The following is a 23,863-nucleotide window of genomic DNA, read 5'->3' on the forward strand; positions in this document are numbered from 1 at the left end:
TATATTTACATTATAAGTTAAATGATTGATTTTGGAATAATAACAATAATAGTATTTTTTATTAATAATTAACTAATGCTTTATTTTTCTTATATCTCTATAATAAACCTTTTTTTATTGTTTTCTGTCACCAGGATATATTATACTTTTTAAATGATTTTTTTTTGGATGTAAGAGTGCATGAGATTTCTGGAGGATTTTTTTAATTTGTAAAAATGTTTTGTGTTAACTTATTTTGTTCCAAAAACACTTTGTAACTTGCTTTGTGTGTGTCTGGCTGTGGTGTTTGTTACCATTTGGGTTCCTGTTTCTGAGAATGAGCAAGAGTGACAAGACTCTGAACATAACAGAACAGAACTCTAAGTAAGTGCCTATTAGAGTCTTAGCTCATCATGTGGGGGACAGATCAGCTGTCCTCGCTGTGCATGTCATTACTGCATCACCACACAGAAAAAAGTGTTGATCGAAAGCACCCACCAGGTGTATTCTGAACATCCATAACAGTCAAGGGTTTGGCAAATCACTAGGTATGTTATGATGAATACCCCCAACCACACAAACACACTAGCATCACCTCACTCACCAACATCACACACACCATCCTGTTCTGTTCTCGACTTCAGAATGCGCTGTTGCCATGGTGACGAAATGGCGCACGCTCTGTCTTGCTTTCTCTCTATTCTCTTTTTCTTTATATATCCCTTGCTCTTCTCGCGGATGTATGGGCGATGTAACCATCTAGATTCACCGCTCGCCTGGATGAAATACATGTAAACCGTACTGCTGTCATGATAATGATCATTTAATGGCAATAACACAATCTCCAGCTGTTGTTTTTCTCCAGCATGCACCTTAAACATGTTCTGTCTCTCTATTCTCATTGTTTGTTTCCCCTCAGGAGGAGAAGCAGTAGGATTCCTGCCATGAAATCTCTCTAAGAGGAGAAAAGCAGCGAAACCTATAAAATCTACACCCACCCACGGGCAGGAGACAGGGGGAGAGAGAAAGAAAGAAAGAAAGAGAGAGAGTCAGTGAGCGGAGGGGTGCGTGAAAGAGGGGGGAAAGAAAAAGCGAGGGATAACAGTCGATGGATGCTGCTTGGACGTTCTGGTCGGCACAATATTCAGTGACAAGGATTGGAGAGCTGCAGGGATGGATGGGAAGGGAAGACACATTCCTCCAGGTAATCAGATCTCATTAATGGCCGCCGGTGCCGTGCAGAGACCACCGTGTCTTATGCTTGTCATCATGTTTAGTGAAATGCTCTTGAGTGAGTCTCAATGTGTTCCTGTATGACAGCATCATTTTCTGCTTACTGTTGTCTTATCAGGGAACTTTTTTACACACATCTTTAGATGCTCCAGAAGTGTTCGTAGCTCACGCATTCTGTTTGGTTTCTCATGACTGAGTTCATTGTGTTTTTTTATTACTCAGCTCTCGATCTGGAATACTTGGTTGGTCAATTGTGAAGTAGTAAAATATGTTTGCATAATGTCTGCTAAATTCACCGTTGTCCATGGTAACATGCCGGTGCTACTTTCATGTAACTAAGATCACAAAGACATGTTATATTGTACTGAAACATTTAAGCTAGTCCGTAAATTTACTAAATAATCTATAAATGAATGTATATATATATATATATATATATATATATATATATATATATATATATATATATATATATATATATATATATATATATATATATATATGTGTGTGTGTGTGTGTGTGTGTGTGTGTGTGTATGATATATATATATATATATATATATATATATATATATATATATATATATATATATATATATATATATATATATATATAAATAATATCATATATATAATAAATAAATAATCTATAAATGAACGTATATAGCTTGAACATTATATATATATATATTCAAGCAAATATATATATTATTTATACATATAAATATATTAATTATATTATATGAATTTATATATATAAATATATATATATTAATTTATATATTATTGATTATATATATTATATTATATTATTATTCATATATTTATATATATATATATATATATATATATATATATATATATATATATATATATATATATATATATATATATATATATATATATATATATATATATATATATATATAAATATATGAATAATAATATAATATAATATATATAATCAATAATATATAAATTAATATATATATATTTATATATATAAATTCATATAATATAATTAATATATTTATATGTATAAATAATATATATATTTGCTTGAATATATATATATAATGTTCAAGCTATATACGTTCATTTATAGATTATTTATTTATTATATATATGATATTATTATATATATATATATATATATATATATATATATATATATATATATATATATATATATATATAATATATATATATATATATATATATATATATATATATATATATATATATATATATATATATATATATATATATATATATATATATATATTCAAGCTAATCTGAAATACATATTTGTATTTGTAAAAATGACCGGCTGGCTGTAGATTTTTTATAATAATTATTATTAAAAAATTATTTTGTGATTTTGTGTATTTTTTTTTCAGTAGACATGCCGTTAGCTGACATATTTAGCTTTATTACTATCCATCTAATCTTCTACAGGAAAGCAGTGGACCGTATCCCAAAATATCTTTCATCCATATCAACATGCTTGAATTGCTCCATATAAAATATCTATCCATGCAAAGAAATCTCAATTACAACTGTCTCGTGACTGTTCACAATAGCTGCCTGGCAGCTACACATTCCCAATGGGACTACACTCTTAAAAATAAAGGTTCCAAATGGATGTTTTGAGCATCAATGCCATAGAACCTTTCAATCAACAAAGAACCTTTCTTAAAAGAACCCTTTTTCCCCTTAGTGTGAAGAACATTCTAAAAATCTGAAGAACCCTTTTCCAATATAAAGAACCTGTGAAATGGAAAGATTATTTTTCATGATACCATCAATACCAATAAAGAACCTCTTTTTTAAGAGCAATTTGGTAATAATCTAAAAGATATTACCTTTCTGACCTCTGCATTTTATTGTGATATTTGGCTACATTATATTCTGAAATGTGCATTCTTCTCCAAAGTTGCATTGGCGTTTGTTCATCATCCTAGAAACCTATATTTGGGCACACTGATGACAATTTGTACATCTGGGTTCAAAATGTCCTCGTCAACTGATCTTCCAACACTTGATATGTTCAGCAGGATCACACACTCATATCTCATCTACTTCTTCCTGTAAGCTTGGGTTCCGATTACAATATTTCTTTATGCTTTTATTTATACCCATCTTTTCAACTGTCGACTTCACTCAGGTTCCTGTTGACACTCTCTTAGGCCCTCGTTTGACCACAGCTGTGTTTCTGTTTATTTTATGACTCAAGCCATGGTGTGGTGCGAGCGGGGAATTCAGGTGCTTCTCACCACTGTGGGTGCATTCGCAGCCTTCGCCTTGATGACCGTGGCCATTGGCACGGACTACTGGCTGTACGCTCGGGCCTTTATCTGCAACAGCACTGCCAACTCCTCTCAGGATGACCCACACAACAAGGACAAGAAGGATCCTGGAGCTCTCACCCACTCCGGCCTCTGGAGGATTTGCTGCCTGGAAGGTAAGTGAACATCTGTGTTTGTGTGTGGGGGCGAAGGATTGGGTCATGTACTGTATGTATGGATGTGTGGGGGAAATGGTGTATGAATGAAATCCCCACCTGGGCAGTTTGCACAGTGATTCATGGAAGTTATACTACAGAAGGGAAAATACAGTCTGTATGGTCTAACATATATATTTTTTTTTGCAGCTCTGTTTTGATCAGTGCCACTTACTTATATATTATATTATTTGCAAGGATAGTTCAAGTACACAAGCGCAGTTTTTTTTAAGTGCATTTTATTTTTATTTATTACCATAACTGAACCATGAGTTTGGGGTCATTAAATCTTTTTCCGCCATTGATGGAATTTTCCGGCATTTGCTGTTATACGGTATTACGCATCTTCTGAAAGAGGAACCGGCGAACATTCAACACTTTAATAAAGAAATAAACACAAACTGAAAGTAAAGAAGGCAACCCCTCACGGACAGTTGCCGCACACACATAATAAAACACAACGTAAAGTCCAGGCCTGGTCCTCTCTCATCCTTCACTGTTGTCGCTCCTTCTTTTATGCCTCCGAAGCTCCTCGTTGCCGTTCACTCTCGGTGCCTCTGCCTTGACTGCTTGCCACATACCCCCATCACCCCTCGCAGGCCGGGGGGTACTCCCGAGACTGCCCTCTATATTATAACCCCCTGGGGGACCAATCATGGCGGCCGCGGCACCTGGGGGTAAGGACAGATGAGGCGAGAGAAAAGGAGCCGGAAGCATGAGAAGCGACAGAGACGAGAGAGGAAAAGAAAGAAAACAAATTCTTGGTCCGGTTCCATGACTCACTGCCGCTCGGTCCACAACCAGCCAAGAGGTGACATGCAATGGTACTGGATGCTCGGTGGACGGCTCGACACACCAATCGCTCCTCCGGTTGAGGGCAACCGGCAGCTCCTCCCCCGTCCCCTGCTTCCTCCCCAAATATGGCGAACAGCAGCAGGCTCCAGGCCCACGGCGAATGGCGGCGACTCCTCCACTCCCTCTCGGGCGGCAGCCACCCCACCTCAACCCATGAGCATGGCAGCAAGCTCTCCGTCCCACCCGGTCTTCACTCGCACCACCGCCCCCTCAGCAGCGAGGGCTCTCTGACAGAATGTCCCTCCTTCCTCCTGGGTTTCGGCACCAATGTAACACAGTTTATTGTTATGGGAAGAAGGAGGCAGGAACCGGCAAACGTTTAAACACTTTAATAAAGAAATAAACACCAAAATTATAGTAAAAACGGCAGCCTCCTCATGGTCAACTGTTGCACACACTTAATAAAACACAACGTAAGGTCCAGGCCTGGTCCTCTCTCTCCCTTCACCGTCATCACTCCTTTTATGCATCCAAGCTCCTCCGTGAGAGATACGAGACCGGTGCGGTGCGCAACTGGCGCTCATTATCAATCATGCCACCGGCCCTCGACTGCTTGGGGGCTTGGCGATGGTGGTTGGGATTTTTTTTTTTTTAATGAAACTTACCCACATTCAAGTGTTGATAAAAAAAGAATGCATGAAAGTAGAATGAAACATTTTGTTTTTGTTTAAAAGAAGAGGTTCTGTTATTTCTTTTGGCATATTGCATATATTCATACAACAAAATATTCTAGGGCCATGACATCTATGTAAAAATGATAAAAAATGCTGGCGTGGCTGGCAATTATTTTATAAATGCTGGTGGGGAAAGAGTTGGGATTATATGATATTAATTTTCTAGAAAGAAGTCTCTTATGCTCATGAAGGCTACATTTATTTGATCTATATACAATAAAATAGTAATCTTGCGAAATAGTATTACAATTTAAAATAACTAGTTTCTGTTTAAAATGGAATTCATTCCTTTGAGGGCAAAGCTGAATTTTCAGCATCATTACTCCAGTCTTCAGTGTCACATGATCCTTCAGAAATCAGTTTAATATGCTGATTTGGTGCTCAATTTATTATTATTATTATCAATGTTGAAAAGATTGTTAATAATAAAGGCTAGTTCACAAAATAGAGTGTCATCCAATGCCTTATTACTTTTACAAAACGGCTACCACATAATACAAATATTAAAGATGCAAACTTTCATTGAAACGTTGTAACATGATCACGATCAGCTTCAACAATAAATTTTTCAAAATTGCAGTCTACAAATGTCAACTTGAGAATGGAGACATTGTTAGCTTCCTAAGTATCTATTTCTCCTTGACTGAAAATGACTTTCATTGGTGTAACTTAATGCAGTTAGGTTGATTCACTCATATTAGATAATGTGACAAAAGTTAAATAAAACCTTTAACTTTTTAACCACATTTTTTACCATCTTTTTTTAGGACCAGGACACTTTTACATGCTTGTTATATACAGTACTGTGCTACAGAGGAAATAAAACAAGGGCACTGAGGCAGAACCCTAAGACAAACTGATTTCACTGTCTAGCTTTAGGGTTACTTTAAAGTTACCAAAGGCATTGTGGGAAGAGTTGTCTCCAGATCCTTTTAGCCTCTGGGCTCTGCAATGCGGGGTATTCAAGTTAAGCTAGTTGTTTTAACAGTACACAGCACCTCCTTTGCTCTAGCCAGGTCTCAAGAGACAGGGTTTAAACAAACATGGGCTGTAATTTTTTCCATTTGCATTATAAACCTAGAAGAGTATACATGTCAATGGCTATGATTATGTGATGAGTCATTGCAGGTCAAAGGTGCCTGCAGTGCTCTCACTGCATTTGCAGAATAATCAAACCAGACAAAAACAGTCATTTTGACTTATTATATTGCTCACTTTGGTTCTCTGCTTTATATAGCGCACTAAGCGCAGACTGATTCATTATTAGTGTTTCTTACAAAACTGCATTGTCCACTATATATGTTTTTTGTTGTTGTTGTTTGTTTTTAAGTTATATTTTTTTCATTGGATAGGTCAATGGAAAGATAGGGACAATGGATAGGACCACAAGCCGGGACGCAAACTTGGGTCGCCTGAAGGGTTGCTGTGCTACGTGTCGGAGCTCACAAGGCTATGGCTCCGACTTCCATTATATTGCCAAAAGTTTTGGGATGCCTGCCTTTACATTCACATGAACTTTAATGACATCACATTCTTAATCCTTAGGGTTTAATATGGAGTTGGCCCATCCTTCGCAGCTATAACAGCTTTAACTGTTCTGGGAAGGCTTTTCACAAGGTTTAGGAAATTTTTGACCATTCTTCAAGCCAGTCAAGTTCCTCCCCACCAAACTCGCTCATCCATGTCTTTATGGACCTTGCTTTGTGCACTGGTGCGCAGTCATGTTGGAACAGGAAGAGGCCATCCCCAAATTGTTCCCACAAAGTTAGGAGCATGAAATTGTCCAAAATGTCTTGGTGTGCTGAACAGAGTATGTGAGCGGAGTGGAGCGGCAGCAATTTGCCCTCCACGCTCTACGCATTCAATAATCACTCCGCTCCAGCTCCAGGTTCACCATTTTAGACTCCTCGCTCACTGATATCAGAAACACTGCTCCGTCTTCGCTCCAAGGAAATGTGCGGCCAAAGTATTTAAGTAAGCTTTGAAATATCACAAAAGTTCGGTTTATAACATATATCAAATGGAAAAATATATATAAACAATAGGATATAGTTTCAGTGTAGTTTATTGCAGTGCAAACTTTGTTTGGAAGGATGAAAATAGTACGTTTTCATCAGTTATTTTATCTACGGGTCACTACATTACAGATTTCTGCTCATTCAAAATCAGATACAGATAACTGTAAGCAGATAAGCACTGTACGATTGTTTGAATGCATTAGAGAGAGCGATTGCGTGTGTGAATAAGTGTTACTTGTTTATTGTGCTTTCACCCGATCATATTCAATATGTAGAAGGTACAAAAAATTCCTTGAACTATAACATCCTGCTCATGTCTATCGCTGTCATCATAACCTTTACATTCTTTCTGATTTGAGTGATCCATCTGTATCAAACTGTTAAATGTGTTTAATGTGTGAGTTCTGGCTAAAAATGCAGTTATATTATTGGCCGTTGGCATGAATTGTACTCATGATGGAGCGGTAGTGAAGTGCTCTCGGAGCGAGTGAAAACCACGACGCTCCGACTTTTAAAAAATCCGCTCCTCACTCCAATCAAAATCATGCCGGTCTACTCCACACTCTGCTCCCACTCCACTCCACTCACATACTCTAAAGCTGAAGCAGTAAGAGTTCCTTTCAATGGAACAAAGGGGCCAAGCCCAACCCCATAAAAACCAAACCCACACCATAACCCCTCCTCCACCAAACTTTACACTTGGCACAATGCAGTCAGGCAAGTACCGTTCTGCTGGCAACCGTCAAACCCATCGTCCATCGGATTGCCAGACAGAAAAGCGTGTTTCATCACTCCAGAGAACACGTCTCCACTCTAGAGTTCAGTGGCGGCGTGCTTTACACCACTACATCCAACGCTTTGCATTGCACTTGGTGATGTAAGGCTTGGATGCAGCTGCTCAGCCATGGAAACCCATTCCATGAAGCTCTCTATGCACTGTTCTTGAGCTAATCTGAAGGCCACACAAAGTTTGGAGGTCTGTAGGTATTGACTCTGCAGAAAGTGCCTCAGCATGAATTTTTTATACATCTTTGACCATGAAAGTGATTGAAACACCTGAATTCAATGATTTGGAGGGGTGTCCCAATACTTTTGTCAAAATAGTGTATGTTTTAATATTTTTTATTAAAATATTAATATTGTAATCTATTGCAATAATAGTTCTGTTGCAAAAGTCTCGATGCATTGTCATATAACAGATAACATATATTTTCAGTAAGTGAGTCAGACATTGGGTCTCATTCACTAATAGTTCAATGGATTATTTCGTATTTGTATGCACAGGAGAACTTCTCATGAAAAATAATTCACAACACGTGCTTGTGCACATGAATTTGCACTTAACCTCGTTCTAATGTTAGTGAATCTGGAGTATTCTAAATGAGCGGCCACGTGCATTAGGTTAGTCAATTGTATGAAACACGCCCAAACCATCTCCATATAAGGGCTTTCCACACAAGCTTTCCTTTAGAGCCTTTCAAGATCCTCAAGCAATGCCAAGTGTCATTCTCAAAACCAGTTCAAACACAATAAACACATTTTATACAGACCCAGATTACAAATCTCTGATTAGCCAGCTGTACATACACGTAAATCTGCGTTATTCAGATTTGAATTGCAGCTGAAGCTACAGTATAACAAAGCTTTTCTTACTCTTTGTAATATATTGAAATATATTTAAAATGAAATTGAATTGTATTATTAATATAATATAATACATAAGTATCACACTCGTAGCCATGCGATATGGCTCTCAGCACGGCTGTGATTCGGCCATAGGCACGAGGCAGCAGGTCGTAGTCGTACTGATATAGGCTAAAGTCATATCGCACAGCTACGAGTGTGATATTGCGTTTATGCAACAGTTCAACAGCACAAGTGTGTAAATAAATAAGAAACAACAACTCTGTGTATTCCAGCACAGATTCAAATCTCAAATTTGTACGGTTGAGCCCAAGCTTCCGTTACTAATTCTACAACGTCACTTTAGAACTAGTTACGAAGGAACACTGAGTTGCTTCATTGAAGCTTGATGTATTATGTAGAGTATTGTGAGTGTTGGAAACTCTTTTCCTCATTGAAGCAGAGACCCCCAGACTCCAATCGTAATCCAGTCAGCCTAACGATTACTGGGGCTCCGAGATCCATTAAAGACAAAAGGTGAAAATCTCAGTAATCTGGCTCATTTGACTTGCAATAAAGAGAACAGGAACTGGCCTGGAAACTTTGCAAAACAGATGTCATCATCTTTACCTTAAATGCTAAATACAATGTACTTCCCTTAGTTTTAAACAGATTCTTAAATTTGTAATCCCACATGAGAGAGAGATTGACTATGCGAGTACATTACCTGCATCTAGCTGATATTCTTCAAGGTCAATGTTGTATTCATAATCACAAAATCAGTTTGAATATCCACTCAGGAATGTCTTTGTCTTTGTCCTTTTAACAGTTAAGGGAATTTCCCTTGACAGCACTAGCCAATGCATTTGTAAATTGTCTTGTTTACAAACTTGTTTTGTCCTTCCAATATAAAAGTATTTTCTACTAACTCACTCATAAAGACAGTCTTTGCTGCCATCCAATGGTGTAATAATGTAGCCAACTTTCACTGAAGTCGAAATCACAATCGCTAACGGACCCTTTCTCATTACCAAATACGGCATGTTATTTATATAAAATAATATTTATTGAAAAAATTATATTTAAATAAACAATATTAGCCATTATAAATGTTTAAGAAGTTTGTACAATAGGAAATAAACAAGCAAACAGTTTTTAGCCAAATCGATTTGCTCAGGAACAATAGATTAATAAGACCAAAGATTGCCCGTTTGATGAACCCAAAATGAATTATACCTCATGTTAAACACTATCTAGAGGCAGCAGCAAATTCCTGAAGGAGATGATGAACCTGTTATGGGCAGGTACATGAGAGCTGAACGGCCGCTGACAGCCTGGATCTCACATCTGCTATGTTTATATATGTCGCATATTTGAGGTCTAAACTACATTCGGTAACGCAACAACATTAGTATTTGTAAAATGATGGGCTGCATCTGTAATCGCATACTTCCCTACTATATAGTAGGCGAAAAACAATTACATTCATACTACACACACTCATACTATATAGAACGTCTCGGTTACGTATGTAACCCTGAGGAGGGAACAGAGACGTTATGGGGATTTCGCCAGTCACTGACGTAACTGGGAGTGACTGAAAGGGAACAAAAGGGAACATACTTTTTAGCGCCCATGAAGTAATTACTTATTCAAAATTAGTACCTACTCAGGAGAGTATTTGTTTTCTGCCATGACCCTTGCTGTGAGAAAAATGCTGCAAGTCCAGTGATACAAACGGTAAAACAGTTTCAGTGGTGATACTGGTAGAATATTGCATGGCTGGAAAAAGCTCTCAGCCAATCAGATTTGAGAACCAGAATGAACTGTTTATTGTAAAATAATATAATATAATATAATATAATATAATATAATATAATGCTTTTTTTGTTATTTCACTCTTTGGAATTTTGAAGTTCTCATTATTTCACTTAGTTTGGAATTGTTGATTCTGTGTTCCTGCTGAAAAAAGGGTGAAGGAAAACCAGCTTCATTTTAACATTAACCTCCTTAGATAATAAAAATTCTGTAAAAAGCATCCAAGAAAATAAATAAAACAAAAAATGGACCACACACCCCTTACGCACATTGAGCGCATTTAGTCCAGCACACAGCATCATTTGTGGATGTTTGTTAGGTTCTGTAGCAAAATATACATAATAAAGCCTTTTTTTTTTGGAAGTTCAGCCTTAAAAATGATACTGTTAATGCTAAGTGGACCAGGGGCCAGTTGCATAAACTAAGCCATTATGTTAAGACAGTGTCTTAAGATCTAGAACACTCAAAAAAATAACTCTTTGAATGAACATAAAAAAATCATGGAAAGTATTTCCACATGATTAACTTGCTTTATTTCAGCATTATGCAATTCTGTTATTCCAATTTAATGTACTTACGTTGGGTCAACTTAATCGGATTTGGAGGTGCTGATCCTCATCCCAGCCGCTTCACACTCGGCTGCAAACCGTCCCAGTGCATGCTGAAGGTCCTGGTTAGAAGGGGCCAACACGACAACGTCATCCGCAAAGAGCAGAGACGAAACCGCGTGGTCCCCAAACCTGACACCCTCCTGCCCCTGGCTGCGCCTAGAAATTCTGTCCATAAAAATTATGAACAGAACCGGCGACAAAGGGCAGCCCTGCCGGAGTCCAACATGCACCGGGAACAAGTCTGACTTACTGCCTGCAATGCGGACCAAAATCCTGCTTCGGTCATACAGGGAACGGACAGCCCTTAGCAAAGGACCCCGGACCCCATACTCCGCGAACACCCTCCACAGGATGCCGCGAGGGACACAGTCGAATGCCTTCTCCAAATCCACAAAACACATGTGGACTGGTTGGGCAAACTCCCATGAACCCTCCAGCACCCTGTAGAGGGTATAGAGCTGGTCCAGTGTACCACGGCCCGGAGGAAAACCAGACTGTTCCTCCTGAATCCGAGGTTCTACTATCGGCCGTATTCTCCTCTCCAGTACCCTGGCATAGACTTTCCCGGGGAGGCTGAGAAGTGTGATCCCCCTGTAGTTGGAACACACCCTCCGGTCCCCCTTCTTAAAAAGAGGGACGACCACCCCGGTCTGCCATCCCAGAGGCACTGTCCCCGACCGCCACGCGATGCTGCAGAGGCGTGTCAGCCAAGACAGCCCCACAACATCCAGAGACTTGAGGTACTCAGGGCGGATCTCATCCACCCCCGGTGCCTTGCCACCGAGGAGTTTCTTGACCACCTCGGTGACTTCAGCTTGGGTGATGGACGAGTCCTCCTCTGAGCCCCCAGCCTCTGCTTCCTCAATGGAAGGCGTGATGGCGGGATTGAGGAGATCCTCAAAGTATTCCTTCCACCGTCCGACGACATCCCCAGTTGAGGTCAACAGCCGCCCATCGCCACTGTAAACAGCGTTGGTAGGGCACTGCTCCCCCCCCCCCTTGAGGCGCTGGACGGTTTGCCAGAATCTCTTCGAGGTCAGCCGATAGTCCTTTTACATGGCCTCACCGAACTCCTCCCAGGCCCGAGTGTTTGCCTTCACAACCACCCGGGCAGCAATCTGCTTAGCCTGCCGGTACATGTCAGCTGCTTCAGGAGTCCCACAAGCCAACCAGGCCCGATAGGACTCCTTCTTCAGCTTGACGGCATCCCTTACTTCCGGTGTCCACCACCGGGTTCGGGGATTGCCACCTCGACATGCACCGGAGACCTTACGGCCACAGCTCAGAGCGGCCGCTTTGACAAAGGAGGTGGAGAACATGGTCCATTCGGACTCAATATCTCCAGCCTCCCTTAGGATCCGGTCGAAGTTCTGCCGGAGGTGGGAGTTGAAGATCTCTCTGACAGGGGGCTCGGCCAAACGTTCCCAGCAGACCCTCACAGTACGTTTGGGCCTGTCCAGCTTCCTCCCCCGCCATCGGATCCAACTCACCACCAGGTGGTGATCAGTTGACAGCTCCGCCCCTCTCTTCACCCGAGTGTCCAAGACATACGGCCGCAGGTCAGATGAAACGACCACAAAGTCGATCATTGACCTACGACCTAGAGTGTCCTGGTGCCATGTGCACTGATGGACACTCTTATGCCTGAACATGGTGTTCGTTATGGACAAACCGTAACTAGCACAGAAGTCCAATAACTGAACACCACTCGGGTTCAGATCAGGGGGGCCGTTCCTCCCAATCACGCCCCTCCAGGTGTCACTGTCATTGCCCACGTGGGCGTTGAAGTCCCCCAGTAGAACGATGGAGTCCCCAGTCGGAGCACTTTCCAGCACCCCTCCCAGAGACCCCAAGAAGGCCGGGTACTCTGCACTGCCGTTCGGCCCGTAGGCACAAACAACAGTGAGAGACCTATCCATGAGCCGAAGCCGTAGGGAAACGACCCTTTCGTTCACCGGGGTAAACTCCAACACATGGGGGCAGAGCTGGGGGGCTATAAGCAACCCATAGGCAAACCCACACCAGCCCGCCGCCTCTCACCATGGGCAACTCCGGAGTGGTGAAGAGTCCATCCTCTCTCGAGGAGTGTGGTTCCAGAGCCCAAGCCATGCGTAGAGGTGATTCCGACTATCTCTAGTCGGAACCTCTCAACCTCACGCACAATCTCAGGCTCCTTCCCCGCCAGTGAGGTGACATTCCATGTCCCAAGAGCCAGTTTCCGTGTCCAGGGATCGGGTTGTCTAGGCTCCTGCCTTCGACTGCTGCCCGATCTTCTCTGCACCGGCCCCTTACGGTCCCTCCTGTGAGTGGTGGGCCCACGGGAAGGTGTCCCCACTTCGCTCCTTTGGGCTGAGCCCGGCCGGACCCCGCGGGGGAAGGCCCGGCCACCAGGCGCTCGCATACGAGCCCCAACCCCAGGCCTGGCTCCAGGGTGGGGCCCCGGCTGCGCCGTACCGGGCGACGTCACGGTCCTCATTTTTTTGGTCATCATAAGGTTTTTTTGAACTGCTCTTAGTCTGACCCGTCCCCTAGGACCTGTTTGCCTTGGGAGACCCTACCAGGGGCATATAGCCCCGGACAACATAGCTCCTAGGTTCATTCGGGTACTCAAACCCCTCCACCACGTTAAGGTGGCAGTTCAAGGAGGAGCCACAATGGGGAACTTCACCACAATGGTAACCTCCAAAAACACTAACATAACACAAACTTTTAAATAACACCATAAAACATTAAGTATTAAAAAGTCTCTCAATTTTCTCATCTTGTTAAAATTGCATCAAATTGCACTTTATTTAAACATTTACTCTCCAAATTCAGACCCTTTGCAAAGCATGATGGGAAGTGAAAGTCTTATTTCTTTGGGTTACTTGATTGAAACATGTTATTTCAAAATGAAAACATCAAGTTATGTCAAAGAGTAACGGTTTTAAGTTTAACATGAATCAATTACATTTGAACCAGAAACCTAATATAATGATGTTAAATCAAGATGAATTGCTTAAATAAAGTGAACAGCATCATAAATAATTTTTTTTTGAGTGTATGAGCCACTAGCAGTTAGGCAAGTGGCATTCAGTCTTACTTTTCGTATCAAATTAGGCCAGTCTATGTTTTTGTGTAACTGATTTAAAAAAATTATGAACAGTCTTAAAGAAAAAAAATTATGTCTAACTTGTAAGACTAGTCTTAACGGTTTATGCAACCGGCCCCAGGAGTCCTTTTCTTATTTGGTCCAGACCAAAAGAACCAAGAGAATCAAACTAAGTGAGAACACACTCTAAGGGGGTTTCAACCTCAGTTGCTTTGTTCCGAACAGGGACTGTTTTGTTACATTGTTGCATTTTCTTCATGGTTCGGTTCTCTTTCACAAGTCAACATTTCACAAATGTGTGAAAACGCCCTGGGTTAACGATAATAACCCTGGCATAAAATTAAGACAGCAAGCACTGGAAGACACTGGACATATGCAGTGCATGTCTAAAGTGAATGGTTTATATCACACGAGTGAGAGCACCGCATGACGCCTTTGACCTGGGGTGACTCACAGCCATTGACATCTACTCTGAATCCATTTAGAACAAAACACCTCACCCACTGTTTGGCTGAAAAAAAAGAAAAAAAAATCTTTTGGCCTTTTATCAATTTTTATTTATAGTGACATTGAGAAATAAGACAGGAAATTGTTAGAGAAAGAGGGGGAGCCTTGGTTTTTGGAGTGTTGCAGGCTGAACTCAAGCAAGTCGCCAAAGCGAGTGCTGAATCACCGATGCTAAGTGCTACTTTATTTAGCTCGTTCAGAAACCAGAAAATATGGTGACATATTTGAAGGATCTCCCTCTCATTCTCTTTAGGATTGAAGAGAGGAGTGTGTTCCCAGATTAATCACTTCCCAGAGGATGCTGATTATGACCAGGATGCTGCAGAGTACCTTTTGCGTGAGTTTATTTGTGCATGTTTTTGGATTATGTGATGATATTTGCATTCTGAATATAGGGGTATGGGGAAAATAATGAATTAAAAAAAAATTTTGTTCTTTTTCTCAGGTGTAGTCAGGGCCTCCAGTATATTTCCTATCCTCAGTGCCATATTATTGCTGCTAGGTGGAGTTTGTGTGGCATCTAGTCGCTTCTACAAGACCAAAAGACACATCATTTTGGGAGCAGGCATTTTGTTTGTAGTGGCAGGTAACATTTCTCATTATGACAATTACAGCATCCAAATTTTAATGAGGTGAATTCACAAAAATGTTGTGACACATTTGTGCACTGGATTTTAGGAGTATTTTTATTTTAAAAATGTTAAAATACATTTTATTATCTAAGTAAATATACAAATATCAAAACATATTTTAAATTGTTATTATTTTAATTTCTATGCAAATTAGGCTGATTATAGCGCATTTTTAAAGTCAGTGCCATTAGCCTGGTGTAACTTGGCTGTTATGGTTACAGTTATATTTATTAAAAATTATTTATTTCAAATCAACTACAGCTTCAGTGGGTTGTGATTCATTCTTAGTGAATTCCCGCCAGATTCTTTGAGTCCTTGCTTTGTATTAAAAATAAATCTGTTGACGTAAACTAATTTTTTTTTTTTTAACTTTTTGTCTTGAATTGACCTAGGCCTGAGCAACATTATAGGTGTCATTGTATACATCTCTGCTGCTCTGAGCGACATTTCTCCCAAAAAGGATGAGGACAAGAAGTGGCACTACTCCTACGGCTGGTCCTTTTACTTCGGTGGCCTGTCGTTCATCCTGGCGGAAGTTGTGGGCGTGCTGGCAGTCAACATTTACATTGAGCGCAACAAAGAACTGCGCTGCCGCTCACGCACTGACCTCTTCCGCAGCACGACCTCCGCTGTGTTACGCTTGCCAGGATACCGCTTCCGGCGGCGCTCCTCCCGGTCAAGTTCGCGCTCCACTGCGGAGCCGACCCGCTCCCGTGAACAGTCCCCCACCTCAGCCATTGCTCCCAAGAATTTTGGCCCACCCTTGGCCGCCGGCCCGCCACCGTTTTCAGTAGCCACGCTTCCCAATCCGCATACGCACTCCGGAGGAGGAATGGGAGATATATCGATGTACACGCTGGGCAGGGAAGGTAAGCCACCCATGTATGGCACAGTCGACCGTGCCACTCTCTACCAGCTGCACAATTACTTTCCGACGAAGGAGGGAGGCGGTGGAACGCTCATGACGGGAACGCTGCCTTCTCTTTCCAAGTCGAACCTGGCTGCCTCGGCCAACGCCACCCTCAATACCTCGTCTTCCTCCGGCCCCCAGCAGCCGCCGCTATCCGCCGGCTCCTCTGCCACCATGGAGAGGGATCGAGGAATGGGGACCTTGGATCGACTGGGAAAAGGAGACAGTTCAAACACTAACACTCTCAACAGGAGAACAACACCTGTGTAACAAAAGCCTCGAGGGGGGAGGGAAGAGAGTGACGGGGAAAACAAGCGATTACACAAACTGCAAGTAAAGCAAGAAGGGGGAGAACGGGAGAGACAAAAAGAGCAAGAAAGGGCTGAGAAACGAAATAAGGTCTGCTCACAAGACGACAAAAAAGTGAACAAGAAGGCAATACATCCTCTTTTTTCTCTCCATTACAGTTTTTGAACATGGTGACTTGAGTAACAGAATTCCATCCGCACTTCTTATTGATTCATGTTGAAATACTCGATGTGTGTGATGGTGATCTTTCAGTTCTTCAAGCTCTTTCAATTCCAGTGCTTTATCATCAGGTTATTCCTGTAACTTATTTAGCATTCCAATATAGTTGTTGTTGTTTTTTTTTATTATTATGGTAATTGTTATTGATGAGTTAACTTATACATTATACATTTTTATCAAGTTATTTTTTTGCACAAGTATCCATTTTAATTTATTTCCTTTCGAATGATGAACTAAACTGTGATTTTTTTTTCTTGCACATGTTGACACAATATTTCACGATGTCATTCAGTGTCAAGCATGTGTTAATTCTGCGAGAGTGTGGCGACTATTACTATTATGACTTTTTTTTGTTTTAGTTTTTACAAAGATTGATAATATTTAGATCTGTGGAATTTTTCATTGTAACCGTAAGTGTACAAGTAGTTAAGTCTTCATATAAATATATTTGATTTATTTATCATATTAACAGTCTTAATATTGTTACGATGGGATAACAAATTTTAATGAACTGCTTTTGAGACTAGAAGTCAAAAAGAGAAAAAGAAAGAGACAGAATATAGAAGTGAAAGGCATTCATTCCAGGGGAGCAATACGTATACCTAAAAACCTCACCAGAAAAGACAAAAAAATCTAATAAATATATAGTATATTATGAATTTAAATATACATATAAAATTGTGTGTGCGTGTGTGTGGAAAAACTCTTTTGGTAAAATAAAATGATATATTCTATGAATGTCTAAAACTGAGATCTGTGTGCATACTGTTAGCAGTTTTGACTGCAGCATATTATTTTCATGTTTATTTGTAACTTTGTATGCATGATTCATATCTAATATATATGATATATTCATAATGCTCTGCCTTTTGGCTTTGTGTGCATTGCCTGTATGTGCTTATGCGGATGGATTTAGGATGACAGAGAAGGGTCAGAGGGAAGACCCAGGGGACTAGAGAGGAATTTGATACGCCACAGTTTATACACACATATTTTGACATGACAAAGAAACAGCCTTCTTCTAATTAAATCATTTTTTTCCAGCCTACAACTATGGGACGAGTACAAAACGTGTATTCAAGGAGACGGCTGTACACAGATGGAGTGCCTTTATGATCACCTGGTAATCACCACTGTTGACATCCCTTAAAGTGAACCTACAAAGGCAGCTGTCTTTTCGTGAGACCATTTAAAAGGTTTATCAGACCGCAACTCAATGTAAAGCACACATTCCTTGATGTTAGCAATAGCATTTGGCTAAGCTAACAAAGCAATACCAATAGCATATAACATTCGCCTGACGTCGTCATACTCAATTCAAGTCAGAATACGAGTCTGATGCTGCTCCAATGGGCTGTGATTAAAGGGCGTGGATCAACCGAACCAGGAAAGACCTCAATTGGATAGACCTACAACTAATCAGAGCAACGGAGTTGCTCGGAGAATAGTTGTCAACAGAACTCAACTGCACACATGCTGGAAGAAGTGTTGTAAAAACTGAGTACTTACCAACACGATCATAATTTTTGAGAGAAATAGTAAAGGTGAATGCATATACGAACAAGCTCTCCGTTTAGAACAAATTCAACTCAAGCGCTCTTTGGTGACATGAATGCTTACATTACTGTTGATCATCTGTCCATCATTGTATAAAGCCCGCCCTGACAATTTGATTGGTCCGAACAGCTCCTGTTCGGGCATAGTTGCTCCACAACAGATCAAGTCCAGACCGAATTTCCTGAACTCAAATGTTCTGGGCGGGGCTACATTTGGCTGGCATCCAGGCTAATATAACATATAAGCATAAAAATACACACGTAAAAAAGGTTTCACCTTCTCTGGAGAGGCTGCCTTTGAATTTGGCCAAAGTTAACTATCTTAAAAGGCCTTAAAATGCTGTCTAGGTAGTCAGCCCAATGCCCTCACAAGCCTTCAGGAGACAGACGCATTTCTCACACACGCACACACAAATAGAGTAATTTGAAAGAGAGTAACGCATTAATGCCCACGCCTTGCTTAAGGGAAGGACATGACTGAAAGAAACAATTCTCTAATGTGTCGTGTTCATTTTCATAAAAAATGCTGACTGAGGGGCCTCATTTATGCCGTTTGTCCATCCACTCCTACACAGACATTTAGTCTTAGGCATCGTGTACATACCTTTCAGAGAAGTGTTAGGCAATAAAATGTCACCTGTGCGCCTGTCATCAATCTGAGTTATAGTTTGAATCAGCACCAACAGCTCTCTTGTCCAACCCACAAACAACAGCAATAAAATACACATCTTTAATGAAACAAGATGTTCAGGATCAAACTTTAACCACATATCATACAATTAACACAATGGCAGTAACATTTGTACAAGACTTTTTTGAAAGTTATATTAAACTGTCTGAAAACAGGGTTCAAAAACAGTCTAAAAATGCACCATGGTTGATTTCTCTATGTAATAAAGAGTAAGCTATATAAGTCTTAGTAAGTTATATAAGTCTTAGCTATCGCATCTTAGTAAGATATGTCAACATTTGAACAGCTTTAAAATGTTTGAATTTGTATCATTAGATATTTCAGTAAGCTGAAACCCAATACATGCATTTAAAAAATTAATTTGTCAATTTCTCTAAAAAAAAGTGGTGCAATGGTGCGCAATGAATTCTGGAGAAGGCAAGGCCATCGGTTGTATCCTTCATTTCACAGGAAACAAAGGCCGCATTTGAAGGAACCTTCAAATTGGGACAGCTTTCGTCGCGCCACGGTGACACAATCGGCCTTTGAAGGATGCAGCCTCTGAATATGGACGCAGCATTAATGTGTTTAGTATGAATGAAATCCAGATTACATCCATCTCGTTGGCTTTGTCATGTGACCTGCAGGCTCAGTTGCATTGCTTAACTGCCAGAGGCTGCGTTCGAAATTGCGTACTCTCTTGAGGGACATATTTTGAATAAGTAATTATTTCACGACTGCTAAAAAAAAGTATGTTCTATATAGTATGAATGTGTGTATTATGAATGTAATCTGGACGCTTTGTCACCACCATTAAGCTTCCGTCAACTCTTTCAGTCTTTAAAAAACATTTTCCTTGAAAGTTTAAGGTGGTTTGCAAGAGCTCGATTATGAACACACTGAGGCTGAGAAAGTAGAGTAGTGAGTAGATGAGTTGTCCTGTTCGGCATGATGACGTTTAATGTCCCCCAAACCACTGTAGTCTTATTTAGCCACTTGTTTCCAATTAACAGCCTTTTTCCAAGACAAATAAAAGCTTTAAAAAAATCACTGATGTATTTTATTTCATAGCATAAAGCAATTATCTTGAGCTTGTGTTCACCACAGACCTTATTACAGATATTGAACCAAAAAACCCCACTGACTTCAGGACGATGAAAACAGAAGTGCAAAAATACTGACTCTGGGTTTTGGCCTACAAAAATATGCCATCCCTGCAGAACTCTATTCACAACTCCTCTCCCATGTCCTCATTGTCAGGGTTTGGGTGGTGAAGGAAGCGGGGACTCAATCGCTGGAGACTTGACTTTAACTTGACTAGCAGGGAAACACGAAGCACAAACAACAGGTAACAGATGACGACGATCCAGCACAGGACTGCAAACACAAGGAGAATAAATAAGGAGCAAACAAGGCAGCTAATAATAGAGGACAGGTGGGGCAAATAAACCAATAATCAGATAACAAGATGGCCAGGGTTAGACAATAGACATGAGAGCACATGGCACAAAGAAATACATGACAAGCCATGTGTTCACACCAAACGTGACATGAACACACAACTATGAGAAAAACTCATAAGCTGCGTGTTAACACAGATTTGAGACCGTACGCTCACACAAAGACAAGAATAAACTAGACAAAAGTGACTGAACCCTGACACTCATGGGATAGTAAAGCGTCCATTGTACTGTATGCACACTTCAGAATCTTTGAAGAACTAGTAGGTAGTAGCATATGTGTATTAGTTTTTGAGGTCATCTGTGTACTCCTAAAAGTTGACAAAAGATTCAAAAGATGTACACATTTAAAGCTTATAGTCCTTCTCTTCTAGAAAACCAGGCAAAAAAACCTGTAGTGTTAGTAATTTATATCCAATAAAATATTATCTGAATAAAAATGTCCTTTCTCTTTATACTACCTGCTTCTGACCAGCATTAGCAAGTAGCAAATAATGATTCACAACCGTGACATAAACTAGAGGCTAATAGCTATTTAAAGAAATACGTCATCACAAGAAAACAACACTCGTCAAACATTTTCATGGGGTCTATAGGCTCAGGTGTCATATCCCATGCATTGGAATGCCGTTAGTGATCATTAGCTGGCTGGAAGTGTATGTGCCAACTGTAAGTGCAGAGTTTTCAGAGGTCAAACCAACAAGGGCAGAGTTTAAAGATAGGCGAACATAAACAAGCTGTAACTCATCAGAATATTCAGTTGCTATGTGCCCTGCAGATATATCTAGGTCACAAAGAAGGTAAAGATACCTGATATGTAACCAAAGCTAAACTTAAGTAGAACACCCACACCATACTGGTGTCTGTCATAGTTTAGATGTACTTATGCCATACTTATGCTATACTTATGGTCACTATTTCTACAAGAGGTTTGGGTGGCTCGGTAAGAGAGGGGAACCGCACTTCTAATCCATGTTTGTGTTGCTTACGTTCTCTGGAGCACGATTGGCCACGCTCTAAATTTAGAGGAAGCAGGAGGGAGGAAATGAGATGAGTGGGATGAACAGGGAGATGGAAATCTGGAAGGAGGTCAAAAAGAAAATGACATGTGTTTCTATGTGACAGTGAAAGAAAGAAACAAAGTATGAAGGCAAGGTGGTTGATGTTTTATTATTTATATCAAATTTGCATTCATCCAAGTCGGGAGAAAGGTTGTGTTCCCTCAATGATTGGCACATTCAGTAATTTAGAGCAAGAGAGAATGCCAAACATCCGAAACAGATGGATGGAAATAGGCAATAGAATCCTGGCTTCAGCATGGATGTCATTTCACATATCTGACAAATACTGAAGTCCATGGGTAGAAGCACATGCACAAAAAAGGTTTAGGATAAGAATCAATGCGTACAAAGGTCTGCACCACTCTTTATTTATGATTATGCATTAATACAATTTATTAAAATGCATGCAAATGCTAAGATATTTGTATTTATATTACATTATATATTATGTAAAAAATTATAAAAACTAAAAAGCTACACCTGAGAGAATAAATAAAGATGATCAGTAAGTAGTGACTGACCAACATAAATTAATCTCAGTTTATGTATGTAACCTGATTTGCAGACAATGGAATGAAAAGCTGCATCATGGCATTGGCGCTATAGGAGTGCTTCCGTGTGAGCCATTGTCTGACACACGTCTAAACATGGCAATTTGATTGGCCGAATGCGACGCAGCATAGTACACCAATGAAACCATAAATAGACACCTGACATCAGCGTCATCAGATTATAATTGCCTGGAGAAGATGAACAAGAAGGTGCACAGGCATGACCAGGGCATAAGAATGTGACAGTGTCTCATTCCCTTCTCAGGGAACCAAGTTACATACGGAAACCGAAACGTGTCTCTTCCGGGTGGAACTTCAACACTGCATCATGGCCTTGAAACTATGGGAACTTAAATACCAACACCACCATGCCATGGGATAGTGCCTGCCCAATAAGGCTGTGTATCTGCACTGACAGAATCCACGCCCAGACTGTAGAACCTTATGAATGTGTGCAGAGAGGACCAACCTGCTGCAGCACAGACATCTTGTGAGGATGTATCCCTAGTAAGAACTTTGGAAGATGCAACCCCTCTAGTGGAGTGGGCCCTTACTAGAGGCTAAGCCATTCTACGCACCTCGTAGGAGAGGTTTATTGCGTCTGTAATCCAGTGTGAGAGACGCTGCTTGGTGACCGCACTACCTCTATAGTGACGACCAAAGCAGACCAAAAGCTGAGAGGGTCTACGCCACTGGCCTGACCTGTGGGCATAGATCCTTTAAGCACAAACCAGACGTAAAAGGTGAAGACTTTCTTGCTCCAGAGACTCATGAGGTGGAAGAAAGAAAGCCTGCAAAATGACGGCACCTTTGGAACGTAGTCCGGTCTGCGGTGCAATATAACTTTTACCATTCACGGAGCAAAGTCTAAGCAGGAGGGGGCTACTGACAGGACCTGAAGGTCTCCTACTCTCTTTAGAGAGGTCAACGCTAGGAAAAGAGCCACTTTAAGGGTCAGCATTTTCTCAGAAACTGACCCCAAGTGCTAAAATTGGGCTTCTGCTAAGGCTCCTAGGGCCAATGCTAGGTTTCAGGAAGGAACTAGCGACTGTCCATCTGGCACCATGCAAGAACTGAGACACCAGAGGGTGCCTCCCAACAGATGCTCCATTCAAGGGTATGTAGCTAGCAGAAATAGTGGCCACATAGACCTTTAGTGTAGCAAGGGCCAACCCCGCTGAAAGGCATTCTTGAAGGAAGCTTTGAACCAACAGGGTAGAGAGCTGGTTTCAAGTGGCGTTGTTCACACCATGATTCAAAGAGAGATTTCAGGGCATACAGCTTGCAAGTGAAAGGGACTCTAGAACTCAAAATTTTCACAACCTATTGTTGTTAGAGGATTAAAACCTCTGCTTTTGAGCAGGACACAATGAACAGGAACTGTCTCATGTGCAGTAGGCCTAATGGAATGAAATTGGCCACTGCCATCATGAGATCTAACAGTTTCTGAAGACTGAAAGCTCCTGACCTAATCTGATGTCCTCCCGCAGAGCCAGAGCAGCAGGTGAAGGTCAAGGAAGTCTAGGCCAAAAGGAAGAGCTCGATATTGGTATTCTTCGTCCCCGAAAGCAAACCTGAGAAACT

At 40.7% G+C, this 23,863-nt stretch overlaps 2 protein-coding genes across 2 annotated transcripts in view; both read left to right on the top strand.

Annotated features, from left to right (window-relative positions):
* LOC307133598 (craniofacial development protein 2-like) overlaps positions 1 to 23,863 on the top strand; it is a 1,416,430-nt gene that overhangs the window by 867,467 nt on the left and 525,100 nt on the right. The gene's annotated exons all lie outside the window — the stretch shown is intronic.
* On the top strand, positions 971 to 17,513 carry cacng8a (calcium channel, voltage-dependent, gamma subunit 8a). Its single transcript, XM_079829657.1, has 5 exons — positions 971 to 1,183; positions 3,448 to 3,675; positions 15,165 to 15,248; positions 15,357 to 15,497; positions 15,936 to 17,513. Exons 1-5 carry the CDS (start codon positions 1,153 to 1,155, stop codon positions 16,721 to 16,723), a joined length of 1,272 nt encoding a protein of 423 aa, XP_079685783.1. The 5' UTR covers positions 971 to 1,152; the 3' UTR covers positions 16,724 to 17,513.

This window comes from Gobio gobio (assembly GCF_949357685.1).
Source record: "Gobio gobio genome assembly, chromosome: 11".
NCBI classification, from domain to species: domain Eukaryota; kingdom Metazoa; phylum Chordata; class Actinopteri; order Cypriniformes; family Gobionidae; genus Gobio; species Gobio gobio.

What these genes read in the sequence shown, in the direction of transcription:
- cacng8a (XM_079829657.1), top strand. Translation starts at nt 1,153, where the DNA reads ATGGATGGGAAGGGAAGACACATTCCTCCAG. An exon ending in GGGAAGACACATTCCTCCAG is followed by an intron (nt 1,184 to 3,447) that starts GTAATCAGATCT and finishes TTATGACTCAAG; the next exon opens with CCATGGTGTGGTGCGAGCGG. An exon ending in GAGGATTTGCTGCCTGGAAG is followed by an intron (nt 3,676 to 15,164) that starts GTAAGTGAACAT and finishes CATTCTCTTTAG; the next exon opens with GATTGAAGAGAGGAGTGTGT.